The 14,543-nt window shown below is 45.0% G+C and overlaps 1 protein-coding gene across 1 annotated transcript in view; it reads right to left on the bottom strand.

Annotated features, from left to right (window-relative positions):
• The window catches only part of LOC136874853 (uncharacterized), a 189,243-nt gene that overhangs the window by 65,513 nt on the left and 109,187 nt on the right, over positions 1–14,543 (bottom strand). Inside the window, exon 2 of the mRNA XM_067148533.2 lies at positions 5,563–5,951. Coding sequence (XP_067004634.2) covers positions 5,563–5,929 — 367 coding nt within the window. The 5' untranslated portion in view covers positions 5,930–5,951. The remainder of the gene's footprint in view (positions 1–5,562; positions 5,952–14,543) is intronic.

Genomic DNA, 14,543 nt, shown 5'->3' with positions numbered 1-14,543 from the left:
ATTGGTCGCGGAGGAATCAATTTCAGTATACGGACTCTGGTGTAGCGTAGTTGACTTGCAGTCTGTGCAGTGAAGTGTTCCCTGTCAAACATGCCTCGACGACAGAGAGAAGAGCACGCTATCAACAACTGTCGCCGTTTGAGAGGGCTCGGATAATTGGGCTGTGTGAGGCTGGATTACCGCTAAGGACTGTCGCAGCATGTGTTGGCCGACAGGCATCTACGGTACAACGTGTATGGCAGCAGTGGTCAAATGAAGGTACCCACACTCGTAGACCTGGCACAGGCCCAGCGCGGGAGACAACAGTGAGAGAAGATCGCCGCATCATTCGGATGGCCCGGATGGAACCCCATGTAACAGCAGCGCAAATTCGAGCAGCTGTGGCACCCCACGTTACACAACAAACAGTTGGTAATCGCCTGCGTTCAGCTGGCTTACGAGCCCGTGTCCCTATAGAAGGTGTTCCATTGACCCCACAACAGCGACGTGTAAGGCTGGCCTGGTGTCGAGAAAGATCGACGTGGGTCGACGAATGGGATAGGGTCTTCTTTAGTGATGAATCGCGCTTCCGTCTTGCCCGCAGTGATCGCCGGAATCGTGTGCGCCGACGTACCGGGGAGAGGGGCCGCCCAGATCTTATTGTCGAGAGGCACACAGGGCCAACACCAAGCATTATGGTCTGGGGAGCTATTGGCTTTGATGTGAAATCACAATTAGTGCTTGTTGAGGGCACTGTGACTGCTCGACAGTACGTTGATAGGGTACTGAATCCAGTGGTTGTCCCTATGATGGCGAACATTGCTAATGGGATGTTTCAGCAGGACAATGCCCGGGTTCACACTGCACGCATCTCCAGAGAAGCTCTCCACGACATCACAACCTTAGAATGGCCCGCCAGATCCCTGGACCTCAGTCCTATTGAGCATGTGTGGGACATGATGGGTCGACAACTGGCCAACCGTCCTCAGCCACCCACAACTCTGGAACAACTGACCCGTGCAGTGCAGCAAGCATGAGCCACAATTCCTCAGGAAGCGATCCAGGGCCTTATTGACTCCATGCCTCGACGAATTCATCAATGTATTGCAGCTCGTGGTGGGCACATCCTGTATAGATTGTTGTCCAAACTTGCGGTCAGAGGGACTTGAAAGTATAATCATCTGATCACAACCGAACACTCGCCCTGCATGTTCAATTGCAGCAATGTAGCACCACTCCTTCTGGGTGCTGCAATTTCCATTTTCTTCAGTGTATGTGTCCACTGACTCATATAAATACACTCGCGCACTTATATTCTACAAAGAAGCTAACATTTATCGTCAACTTTCATAAAATTACACCGACTACATACGATAACAACAAACCAAAACAAACCCACATTTTCAACAATTCCGGCTACTCGATCGCCATCTTTGAACGATCGAGAGTAGCATTAAGCTCTGAGGATTGGAGTCGGTTTTGGTCATAGAAACAACTCTCGCGGCACTTCGTTCAAATTAATGAGTTAGTTTATTATGAGCACGAGCAGAAAACAGCTACCCAATGTCTGCGCCAGTTTGTCTAAGTGAAGAAATGGTATTTAGGTACGAGAGACGGAGAAACAGATAACTCCTTCTCCCCCAGTTGAGAAGTATGAGAGGAATGTGCTGTCATATGACCATTAACACGGCACGCCATCGGCCATTCGCGTGGGAGCTTATTATGTCGTTCAAATGAACGAGGTACCGGGTAGTTCATTTGTACCGCTTTCGTGGAAACAGCTCTCGCGGCACTTCGTTCGAATGAACGAGGTAGTTTATTATGAGTAGGGCCCGGATACATATGCACTAAAACTCCGAAAATATGCATGCTCATATGCGCTAAAAATGTTGTAAATATGCATGAAAATATGCACTAAAATAAAAAATACACTCACCAGACGCATTACTTAATTTTAACTCGGTGTTAAACTGATAAACATGTTTAATTCCTTGCAAAAGGATGCATGTCAGTAGGTTTCAACAGTTTTTCAAAGTTTTCAGGCGTCAATAACTTTCTGTTGTGGGCCAAAATTAATTTACACGCTGAAAATGATTGTTCTACGTCGACGGATGCAAGTGGGTAATATTTGAACACTGCGACTGACATCTCGGAACATTCTTCTGGCAAAATCTTTAGGCATTTTTTTCAGTTTAATGCGGTGTAACACTGCAGTAGACGAAGAGCAAGTTAACAGATGAACGCACTTGTTTAAGAAACCTTGGGAGGGGGGCTACTGTAAGGAGAAGGAAAGAGGAATGTCAGAAAGAAGGAAATAGCTATTGTGAAAAACGTCATTATCCGTTTACCTGCTGGTATTGCGACACTGAATGCATTTTTCCTTGATCAGGGAAGGCTTCGTATGTTGCCAAGCGATGCACAACATACAGAGTTCATTGGAGTTTTCATTTCGTTCTGAAATATTAGATAATAGATCACACATAAGAGAAAAATATGTCTGTATATGCACTAACGTTCAAAATATTCATTTGCATATGCGCATGTGCATTTTTTTTATCCGGGCCCTAGTTATGAGCTATTTTAGCAAAAAGCACTAGCGGTGCGAGCTAGTACGTACATTTTACAATAGATGGTGCTTGCTTAGGTTTTCGTTCTTCCTTAATATGAATGACAAACCATATAGCCTTCGACCGCACCCCACCTCGTACGCTGTTTAAAGCTCGACAGTTGGAGGGGCGTGTGAATCAACTGTTTGAGTGAAAAGAAGCTATTTACCAGTTTTATCCACGGGAAAACATTTCTTTAAGATGATAATTGTCCTTTTTAGCTGTTAAGGACGGCACACACACCCAGTCCCCGAGCCAGTGGAAATAATAAGTTAAGGTTAAATCCCCGACCCAGCTGGGAATCGAACCCGGGGCCCCTTGATTCAAAGGTCAGTAGGCTACCTATTTAGCCATGGAACCGGACATATGTACGAATATTTCCAAACACAGTTAAAGAGAAACAAATGACTTCACTACACAATAAAACGAAAAAAAGAATTAGCTCATACACTGACTGACAGAGCAAATGCAACACCAAGAAGGAGTGGTCAGAACTTTATGCCAATTGCAGGGTAGACTGACGTCACTGAGGTATGCTCATGATGTGAAATGCGCCGCTGTGCTGCGCACGTAGCGAACGATAAATGGGACACGGCGTTGGCGAATGGCCCACTTCGTACCGTGATTTCTCAGCCGACAGTCATTGTAGAACGTGCTGTCGTGTGCCACAGGACACGTGTATAGCTAAGAATGCCAGGCCGCCGTCAACGGAGGCATTTCCAGCAGACAGACGACTTTACGAGGGGTATGGTGATCGGGCTGAGAAGGGCAGGTTGGTCGCTTCGTCAAATCGCAGCCGATACCCATAGGGATGTGTCCACGGTGCAGCGCCTGTGGCGAAGATGGTTGGCGCAGGGACATGTGGCACGCGCGAGGGGTCCAGGCGCAGCCCGAGTGACGTCAGCACGCGAGGATCGGCGCATCCGCCGCCAAGCGGTGGCAGCCCCGCACGCCACGTCAACCGCCATTCTTCAGCATGTGCAAGACACCCTGGCTGTTCCAATATCGACCAGAATAATTTCCCGTCGATTGGTTGAAGGAGGCCTGCACTCCCGGCGTCCGCTCAGAAGACTACCATTGACTCCACAGCATAGACGTGCACGCCTGGCATGGTGCCGGGCTAGAGCAACTTGAATGAGGGAATGGCGGAACGTCGTGTTCTCCGATGAGTCACGCTTCTGTTCTGTCAGTGATAGTCACCGCAGACGAGTGTGGCGTCGGCGTGGAGAAAGGTCAAATCCGGCAGTAACTGTGGAGCGCCCTACCGCTAGACAACGCGGCATCATGGTTTGGGGCGCTATTGCGTATGATTCCACGTCACCTCTAGTGCGTATTCAAGGCACGTTAAATGCCCACCGCTACGTGCAGCATGTGCTGCGGCCGGTGTCACTCCCGTACCTTCAGGGGCTGCCCAATGCTCTGTTTCAGCAGGATAATGCCCGCCCACACACTGCTCGCATCTCCCAACAGGCTCTACGAGGTGTACAGATGCTTCCGTGGCCAGCGTACTCTCCGGATCTCTCACCAATCGAACACGTGTGGGATCTCATTGGACGCCGTTTGCAAACTCTGCCCCAGCCTCGTACGGACGACCAACTGTGGCAAATGGTTGACAGAGAATGGAGAACCATCCCTCAGGACACCATCCGCACTCTTATTGACTCTGTACCTCGACGTGTTTCTGCGTGCATCGCCGCTCGCGGTGGTCCTACATCCTACTGAGTCGATGCCGTGCGCATTGTGTAACCTGCATATCGGTTTGAAATAAACATCAATTATTCGTCCGTGCCGTCTCTGTTTTTTCCCCACCTTTCATCCCTTTCGAACCACTCCTTCTTGGTGTTGCATTTGCTCTGTCAGTCAGTGTAAATTAGAATTCTTGTTTAAGACGAAGTTATGGCGAGAAATCACTTTCAACCACTCATTACATTTTTTCTTGTTTGTAGAAAATATATGTTTGAAGTACAAAAAAGGCGCACAACAATATCGCATATTCCAAGACTTGTAAACACAGTTTAAAAAATCAAATCACCACACTACACAATTAAAAAACAAACTAATTAGCGCATAACTACGAACTCTCAATAACAAGCCAACAAACACCTCATTGCGAACACATTACCAACAGCAAAACAATATAAATGAAACTGAATCCGACACTAGATAGTCTTTCATTTTCACAACTTTCCCTTTCTATTGCCGATACCTTCATGCTTCGAAGGGACAAACGTCTTCCATTTTCTCTACTGAACAGAGTTAACGGAAGATGGTTGATTAGTTGTACCTTCTGTTAAACAATCACCGCTACCTAACTGTTTGAAGTTCGGCCACTGGGATGAATGATCAATCCACCGTCTGCTCATTTGACTTCTGAAGCCCAGAGTCGTCTCTGGTTGAAAGTAATTGAAAAGGTGCGAGTAGTTTGGTATTTTATTACTTTATCTCTGGCCTCTGCCTGCTGTCATTTCTTTATGGATACAGTACTTTTGCATCCATCTCTTGGCACAGGCCAGAGTAAAGTGTAGCTTCCACCGAAGTCCCAGTCAACATCCATGGCTGTGACAATATGGAAGTTGCTGGGGTATGGGTAGTGCTGAGTAATTACATTCAGAGCATGACTAGTGCATCTGAGTGTTATGAAAGGTGCTGCTCATAGGGTCAGTTGTGCTGCAATAGTACTTTCTGACCCAGTGAGGAAAGCAATGGCAAACTACCTCACTCCTCATCTTGCCTAGTACGCCTCATTTTGGTGCTGCCATTGGTTTTTGGGGTTTCCTCATAACCGCATAACCTTTGGTGGTGCTATTTGAGGATCCAGCCAGCCTCTGGGCTGATGACCTAACAGACAGACAGATCTCTGGCTTTGAAAAATTATCCAAGTAATGTCTTAACTATCTGACGACTATATTTAGTTATGATTTGGAATCAATCCTTCCATTTGTAGCTCTTTCAGTAAGGGGTATTACCCTGGACTTACCCCACACATGTACGCTCCAGCCATGGTCCTTATGATCGCTATGTTCTTGTTCCTGCCCATCTTTCTCTTGTTCGGGATCGTGCGTCTCCGATTCCGGCATCGTTCGCCACCGTTTGAGCAGTTCTTTCGTTCGGTCTCGTGTGCGATCGCAGGCCTGTCGCCAGTTGTTGATGAACTTACGCGGAATGTGAGGCGAGCCAAGGGTGCTGACTCGGGTGTCAGGGAACGAGTCATAGTTTTCCCTTCCTTCTAAACTATTCTGAAGGCTCTTGAAGCTGTCGTCCCTGTTCTGGAAACTCGTCCGCTTACTGCCCGCAGTGCTATTTTCTCGGCTGCTGCTTTTCTGGCTGTTCTGCTTTGGCTCCATGGTGATCAAATCATCTTGAACCCTAAAACACACATTCAAATACTTTGTACTAAAAATAGTGGAGTGAGAATGATGTGCGAAGATATGAGTATACGGGAGGATATGTTTCAGCGAATGGTTAGTGTAGGTATTGCTTGAGGATGAAATTCTAAGGATAGCGTACCAGCACCAAATGAAACATTAACTAATTGGATGAGTGAGGAAACTACTAAATGACACAAGAATGGAGTACTATTGCGCATTAAATTGATCATGCGTGACAGACAATAGCCTAAGAAGGTGGTCCAAATGGTGAAAGACACAATCATGACTCAAATGATAACTGAAAGAGAAAAGAAAGAGATAATTTGGTGGTTAATAGGAGTATAGTTCACTGCCGGTACTATTGCGAGTGAACTTTAACAGGAATGACAGAAGGCTGTATAAGAAGGTGATCCAAAGAGTGAAAGGCAAACAGCAGTAAGTACCCAAATGATAACTGAAAGGGAAATGTGAGGGGTACGTTGGTGGTTGATAGAAGTACATAAGAATAAATACATATCAAGAAAATACGGAAAATCAATGCATTTTATACAATAAAGATATGCAAATGGCTCACCTATTAAAAGACTCCAAAGAAACAAAAAGAATCCGAGAAAAACCTGTAGATGGAAAATAATTTTCTTCAGCTTATCCCAGGTATGTCGCTGGAACTATCTGGTTCATTTTGTGTTTTGGCTGAGGATTTAAGACTGGATGCCCTTCCTGATATCACGTGATTTTACAGATGTGTCATCAATTATTTCCTCGCCAAATGTTAAGAATGCTTGAGAGGATATACTAATCAGTACCACCCAATGACACTATAAGTAACTGACCTTTCAAATACATACTCAAATCACATAATTACCACCATCGCCACGCAACACTATCCTTCGCCACACTAACACGCGATTTCTCATATACAGCGTGATTCAGCCGCCCCACCCCTTCCAATGCAGTTTCATGCAACCCACAAATATTCATTCCATCCTGAAAAAATGTGCCCTGCTGGTATGCTCAGACAACACAACCGGATATCTTGGTATTTACCGCCTCACCATGATAGGACGCCGTAATGTTATATTGGAATTAAACACTGGAAGACATGGCGTGCCTTCTAGATCATATGAACCTGACATTTCTTCTTCTTCTTTATCTGTTTACCCTCCAGGGTCGGTATTTCCCTAGGACTCAGCGAGGAATCCCACCTCTACCGCCTCAAGGGCAGTGTATTGGAGTGTGAGACATTGGGTCGGGGGATACACCCGGGGAGGATGACCAGTACCTCGCCCAGGCGGCCTCACCTGCTATGCTGAACAAGGGTCTTGCGGGGGATGGGAAGTTTGGAAGGGATAGACAAGGAAGAGGGAAAGAAGCGGCCGTGGCATTAAGTTAGGTACCATCCCGGCATTTGCCTGGAGGAGAAGTAAGAAACTACGGAAAACCACTTCGAGGATGGCTGAGGTGGGAATCGAACCCACCTCTACTCAGTCGACCTCCCGAGGCTGATTGGACCCCGTTCCAGCCCTCGCATCACTTTTAAAATTTCGTGGCAGAGCCGGGAATCGAACCCGGGCCTCCGGGGTTGGCAGCTAATCAAACTAACCACTACATCACAGAGGCAGACATGAACCTGACACGCCGGAGAAATACTAAATTGATATTGTGACCGCAGTAAACCTAATACTTGCTATAAGCTGCCCAGTGTGCCATACGGAACCGTAGTGTAGTTGGTAAAAGCGTGGTGGGGCGGGCTGGCAAATCAGGTGGGATGTTCGAGTCCGGGACAAAGGTTACAAATTTTTGAAATATTTGTTTAATACGTACTGCAGGCAATGTAAGTTCAATACCCGCTTCCATGCAAATTGTATGTGAATGAATGTGTTTGTGGCCCTAAGAAGGGCCAATTATGTAGTTAGCAGGCCGGACACATACAGAACAAAAATAATAGGAACACAACTGCACTGACAACGTTTATCGCAGCAAATGCTCGATGTGATGACCGTTTTGGTTTATGCACATTCGGGTCTTGCGCGCTGAAGCATTCCAGGTGAAATTGCTCGGCAGGCGTCCGTGATGAGTTGCCGGAGCTGGTTGGGGTTTACCGGCGCTTGAGTGTAAACGACGTTCTTCAAATGTTGGCACAAGAAGAAGTCTAACGGCGTTAAAACTGGTGACCTGGCGCGCTAAAGAACAGGGCCTCCTCGTCCTAACCATTTCCCTGGCAGTTCCTTGTTCAATTCGTTACGAACGAGCAAAGTCGAATGTGGTGGAGCTCCATCCTGTTGCAACCACATCGTCAAACGATCGTGCAAGAGTACATCCTCCAGCAACAGTGGGAGTTCCTGTCGCAGAAAGTGCAGGTAGCGTGGGCCTGTCCAATGGCCCTCAAAGAAATAAGGTCAAATCAGTAGATCCCCCAAGATTCCACACCAAACATTCACTCCCCATCGTACTTGATTGGCCGCCTGTCGCACCCAGAGGATTGTCCGGACTCCAATCGTGTATGTTGTGGCGATTGACGTTCCCATTATTGTGGAAGCGCGATTCGTCCGAGAACACGATATGCGATACGAATGCTGCATCATTGTGCAGCCTGCCCAATAGCCACCGACAAAACTCCATTCGAGCTTCGAAATCCCGCCCATGGAGCTCTTGGCGTAGCTCAAGATGGTATGGGTGAAATTTATGGTCATGCAGTATTCGCCAGACGGACGGCTGGCTGGTGTTCACCTGCGTGAACACTGATGTGTGAATTGTTACGAGCTGCCTCCAGAACGGCCTCTTCTGTTTCACCCGAGGTAACGGGCCTATCGCGGACTGGTAAGCAAAGCAAAGCGAAGCCATGAAGGCCCTTGGAGGGGTGGAAGGTCAAGGCTTCCACTCTCCGTAACATCGGCAATTGATGGGGTAGTGTGGTTAACAGTACATACTCCCGGCCGCCTTTGCCCCCCAGGAATTAAGCTGGTACTTATTTTTGGTGTAGGCTGAGTGAACCTCAGGACCATATGCACCTCCGGAAGTAGAAATCCTGTTTCTTACATTTTTTGACTTCCTGACGGGGAATCGAACCCACGACCTTCAGGGAGAATCAAGCACGTCTTTAACGCGGACTGGTGGTTGGTTGGAAATCACGCCTGTTGTCCTTAGGCGTCTTTCAACACGGTGGAATGTCGTAGCAGCCGGATGTGTCACCTGTCGGTATACCATTCCTGGTACAGACGCGTTTTGTCTTGCTTCTCCATAAATGAGGAGCATGCCAACCTATTCTTCTGTGGAAAACATGCCGAATGACAGCAGAGATTACAGTACATTCAGGACCTAACCAGCGAAGAATGCGCAGGCCACAAGATGAATAACAGCGTCATTCTACTGTTTGAATGTGGCAAACGTGGGCCTGTGTTCACGTATTCGAACATCATACCGATGCAAAAATATATGAATGATGCAGAATTCGAACCGCCGCTGGTATATTTCGCCGATTGTTAGACGAACGCCTAACCACATCCGGTACGCTACACTGCTGGAAACATTCTAGTAGTACGACGAGAGCACAGTACATACGCCATCCGGTTCGGTGCTTAAGATATTAATTACTGCACTGTCACCTAATTTTATGCATTGATTCCCCCTCTTCGTTACACCCGGTCACGAGGCACGACACATTAACATAATTACATGGTATAAGGACATTGCTACATGATTTCAAGGCGTCATGTTTTGCGAACGGATGATGTAACATTTTACTAGGGTTCAGAATAGTGTGCAAAATATGCTCACTGAACATTAGTACCATACAGTACGCCTACAGGGTAATAGCACCTCTACAAGCATGTGCACGTCAGTTGGGCTGCAGCGAACGATACTGGAAGGGGCTGCTGAATCACACTGTATATCATACATTACTCACAGTCGTTAGAGGGCCCGCCTGGTGGCCATGATCGTTAAAGCGCTGAAGTCTAAAATGGACTGACACCAAGGTTAGCCGTTTCGAGTACCATTGGTCGAAAAAAATTTCACATCAGAATGTTGGCCGGCAGGGTAGGGGAGGGTGGTGTACAATTTCTAATCACTAGATTGCGTGCCAAAAGCCTGGATTAAATTCCAAACCTCTCCGCAGTGCTCATATGGAGTGAGGGCATATGACGCTGTTTATGGTGATTCGTCCGTCGGATGGGGTCGTTAAGCCTTGAGCAGACCCCTTGGTGCTATTCGACAGGAGTAGGCTATGTGCCGGCACCGGGTTTCACCCTCTCCTTCCTATCATATATCACGTCATTAATTTCATCTCATTAACTCCTCTGATGAGGTTGACGTCAGGAAGGGTATCCGGTCATAAAAACCCGCCACGACAGATTCATCTCACCTCATATCCGACCCCGTAGGGAAACAGGACAAGGGTTGGACATACAAACTCACAGTTGTTAGAGGGACTGTCTTATAAAGGCAATAGCCACACGAAACTACTACCACTGTGAACAGCAATATGCTGCAAATATTTTGTTTTGTTTTCTCCTTGGAAGTACTATCAAAAAGTTCAGATACCTTGATATTGCGATAGCAATATAAGAAGTAGTCTGCTGTTTCATGGAAATATTCAAACTGATGTTCAGCTCCATGGTTAAATGGTTAGCATGCTGGCCTTTGGTCACAGGGGTCCCGAGTTCGATTCCTAGCAGGGTCGGGAATTTTGACCACCATTGGTTAATTTTGCTGGCTCGAGGACTAGGTGTATGTGTCGTTTCGATCATCATTTCATCCTCATCACGACGCGCAGGTTACCTACGGGAGTCATATCAAAAGACATGCACCTGGCGAGCCGAACATGTCTTCGGACACTCTCGGCACTAAAAGCCATACGCCATTTTATTTCATTCAAACTGATTAAATCTAAGTAATTTACAATAAATGGGAAGTCCATTTCGGGTAGAAAGAATGTTTCCCACATTATGGTGACTCTTCCGAAGTGGACCTGCACCGAAACCTCTGAACCAATTTGCTGACATTTCATCTCGATGGCTGTTCTTTTACGGTAAGAATTTAAGTCCACTGAGCACCAGTATCGATAACTGCTCTAACTGTACGCTGGCAAGTATCGATCTATAATACCACCAACAAGGTCTGGAGCAGAATTTATTGGGAGCCACAATATGATGTTCCGACGACGGTTACTCTTTCTCTTTCCGTGTATTCCTCAAGGGTTTTACTATCCCTTTACTTACTGTTGGCTGGCAAGTCCAGGCACATTATAACGCTGTGCTTCCGGCCACAAATAGTGTACTTCAGGACAGCTTTATAATCAGCAGACCTATGCCCTAGCTTTTAAACATACGAAGCATGTCCTTTTCTTCTTTAAAATGTATTTCTTCCCCAGTAAGGACATTCTCTGGGCTAGAAAGTATTCCTTGCTCTCGTGTGTCTTTTCTCAAAACAGACAAATTGCTACCTTTCTAGTGTGCTTCTCCCTCGTCTGATAGTAGTCTGAATGAGGTACTGGAACTTATCTTCCTGTTATAGACATTCATCATTATGTATTCTGCTCAACTGACTCCAGAAACCCAGCCAGTCTTTATCCTCACCTTCCCGCTGCTTCATCTCTATCTTTGGTAATTTTAATTTTCTGCGAGAACTGGGCGAGGAGCATACTGAATTAGAATTATTTCGCGTGTCAGTTTGACTGAAAAAGTTCCTATACGTAACCTGCACCTTATCAAATTTTTCTTTGTACCCTTCGGTGGTTGCATATTCTACCTCAAACTCATCGTTTTTAGCCTCCTTACTTGCAGCGTCACTCTTTACCGTAATTGATTTATTGTTAAGTTCGTACCACTAACCCTCCAACGCGTACAATTATTTAGCAAGTCGTTCTAGAATACTGTCTTTAACATTCGCAGCGTCCACAGAACAATCCTTTTCTGTTAATAATTTAATTAATGTATCCTTCTGTATCTTTAGAAAATGACATCCAATGTTGCTTTCTGTTTCCTGATTAAACACTCGATGTTTATAATCACCTTTATCAAGTAATAAGTCAAGGCTTACCTGTATGTGCCTATGCTAAACATTGGCGACGATTAGGGGGATCAGGGGTGGGGATTGTCCCCCCCCCCCCCGTTCGTGGAGAAAACATTACATTGTTATTCTATTTTAGCCGTCTGAAACTAGGAATTATAAAAAAAAAAATGTACAAGCCCTGTTGCCTTATCTGCTAATTCATTCCTTTATTTTCTTTAACCATTAACAAACCCGGGTATTTTTTGTTGTCTGTGACACCCCCCCTCCCCCACTTCTAATATTCAATCACCACTACTGCGTGCTATCCAATTGATTAACAAATTACACCTTTTGTCGATGAGGTAAGCATTACGACGATCACGACAGGTTTACCATAATGTGAAAAACATTCTTTCTACCCGAAATGAATTTCTTGTTTATTGTAAATCATTTAATCAGTTTTAATATTCACATGAAACAACAGCCATACGACTTTACATTGCTATCATAATATCAAGGATATACACTCAAAGTATCTGAACTCTGATAGTACAGTACTTCCAAGGAGAAAACAAAACATTTACAGCATAATATTCTTCACAACCATAGTCGTCAAACCAAAATCCTAGCTGCGTCACGGAAAATAGCACATGATTTATTTTGACGTGACAATGTTTAACAACTTAGCCGCTTATGCTCGGAAAGTGGGCATCACGAAATTTTGTTCTCGGGTCCATTCCAAGTATTCTTCAGGAATAAGCATTATATTTAATGTTAAAAGTACCAATATATAGCTTGTTTCTTAAACTTCATGCTTCAAGATAATCTTATAGCGCCGATGTCATCAGGCTGCGGGAAAAAACTGCGTGGTGAACCTTTGATTTCACTATTCAGGCTTCGAACCGCTCCAGCGAATGAATGGATGTGAACAATTCTGGTGCCAATTTGTGCGTAAATAAATAGACTAACTACTACAGTAATCGAAAAACATAAATAACAAAGTGTGTTTATAACAAAAATAAACAAATTCTTTGTAGGTTGCAAGCTAAAACAGCGATTTGACCGTCGAAACATCATTTCTGATCCCTTCATGTGGGATACCGTTAGAAAGGTTCCTCTAAGACCGACAAGATGATACCATAACTGTTATCCTACGACCTTTAGGGACAAAGTTATGTGGGGGTCAAACAAACGGAACTTTTTAAAAAATATCCTTCACTGAATGTAAATGCCGACCCATGGGTGTGTGTGCGTGTGCATGTGTGTGCGTGTGTGTGTGTTACCGAACAGAGAATCTTACGCCTAACACGATGGTACAATTGCAGTAGACTTAAAAAAATTAGGGCAGAAATTACATGCTGTACGAAATTTTGAAAATTACTGGATGTATTATAAGTACCTGAAGTTATCTCCATGCAGGCCGTGAAGTCCTTTGAAGGGGAGGAATGTAAAGGCTCCAACTGTTATTGACTCAGGGCTGTGCATTGTGCACGCCTACCTATGACAGGCTCCAGTTACCTGTTTTGGTCTGCAAGTAATGATTAAGAGATGTCGAGTAGAGGCATAGATGGTAAAGGGAAAACATCTTCTAATACATCGAGGAATTGTTATTCCTTATCTTTAGACGTGATCATGACGGAGAAGTATAGTGCCTTCTATGTTAAAACATATATGTAAGACGATAATGTCCGGAGGCACTATGAAGTGTATCATCCTAGTGACAAGGGCATCACAGGATATAGCCGAATTATAAAATAGTGCTCAATCAATGAGTATATTAATAAAAATCGTTTTCTTTTTCTATAGAAAATTCATTATTGGAGTTTTTAAACGTTAAAATATGTGGTATACTACAAATAGCTTTCATATAACCGATACGTGTATTCATTATTTCATAGGGCAAGAATTCTCAGAATGCTAGACGATAACATCCTGCCCATAGAACTGCACTGGGCAATCGCCCATTTGACCTCAGTGCATACTTTGTCTCCTACTGAAAGTAATAAATAAAAATCTGTCAAGAAACACAGTAGCTGTAAGAATCGATGAACTTGCAGAAGACACCAAGGTACAGTTTGAGAATATCTGAGAATTTTACAGCGTTTTCAATTGCAACCGATATAAGTACAGATATTGCGGATGTTGAGCAGCTGGTTACTCTTGTTCGTCGAGTAGACAGTTCACTACAAGTAACCGAAGAATTCTTAGACTTTATTCCTCTGAAGACAAATCCGTAGTAGATATATTAAGCGCTGTTTTCCAGTCTGCCGAAAGAATGGGTCTGTACTGAGATAAACTCGTTTCTGTGGCGACAGACGTGCTCCTGCTGTATCGGGTGCACAATCGGAATTTCTTCGTCAACTAAAGTCAAAATTTCAGTCGGACTACACTCGTTTCTTTACGGCTGTTCACTATTTGCTTCACCAGGGGCCCTGTGTGCAAAATCGCTCAAAATGAACCACTTAAGAGAAGACATTGATACGAAAACTGTGAATGATATTAGGGCCCACGGATCAACCCATCGCCAATTTAAAGACTGTATGGACTTGATCGACAGCGAGCACAGCGATGTACGATATTATTCCAAAGTACGGTGGTT

The sequence above is a fragment of the Anabrus simplex genome, chromosome 5 (genome assembly GCF_040414725.1).
Source record: "Anabrus simplex isolate iqAnaSimp1 chromosome 5, ASM4041472v1, whole genome shotgun sequence".
Lineage (NCBI taxonomy): Eukaryota > Metazoa > Arthropoda > Insecta > Orthoptera > Tettigoniidae > Anabrus > Anabrus simplex.
The sequence above is the reverse complement of the archived record's forward strand: the minus strand, read 5'-3'. Positions and strand labels throughout refer to the sequence as shown.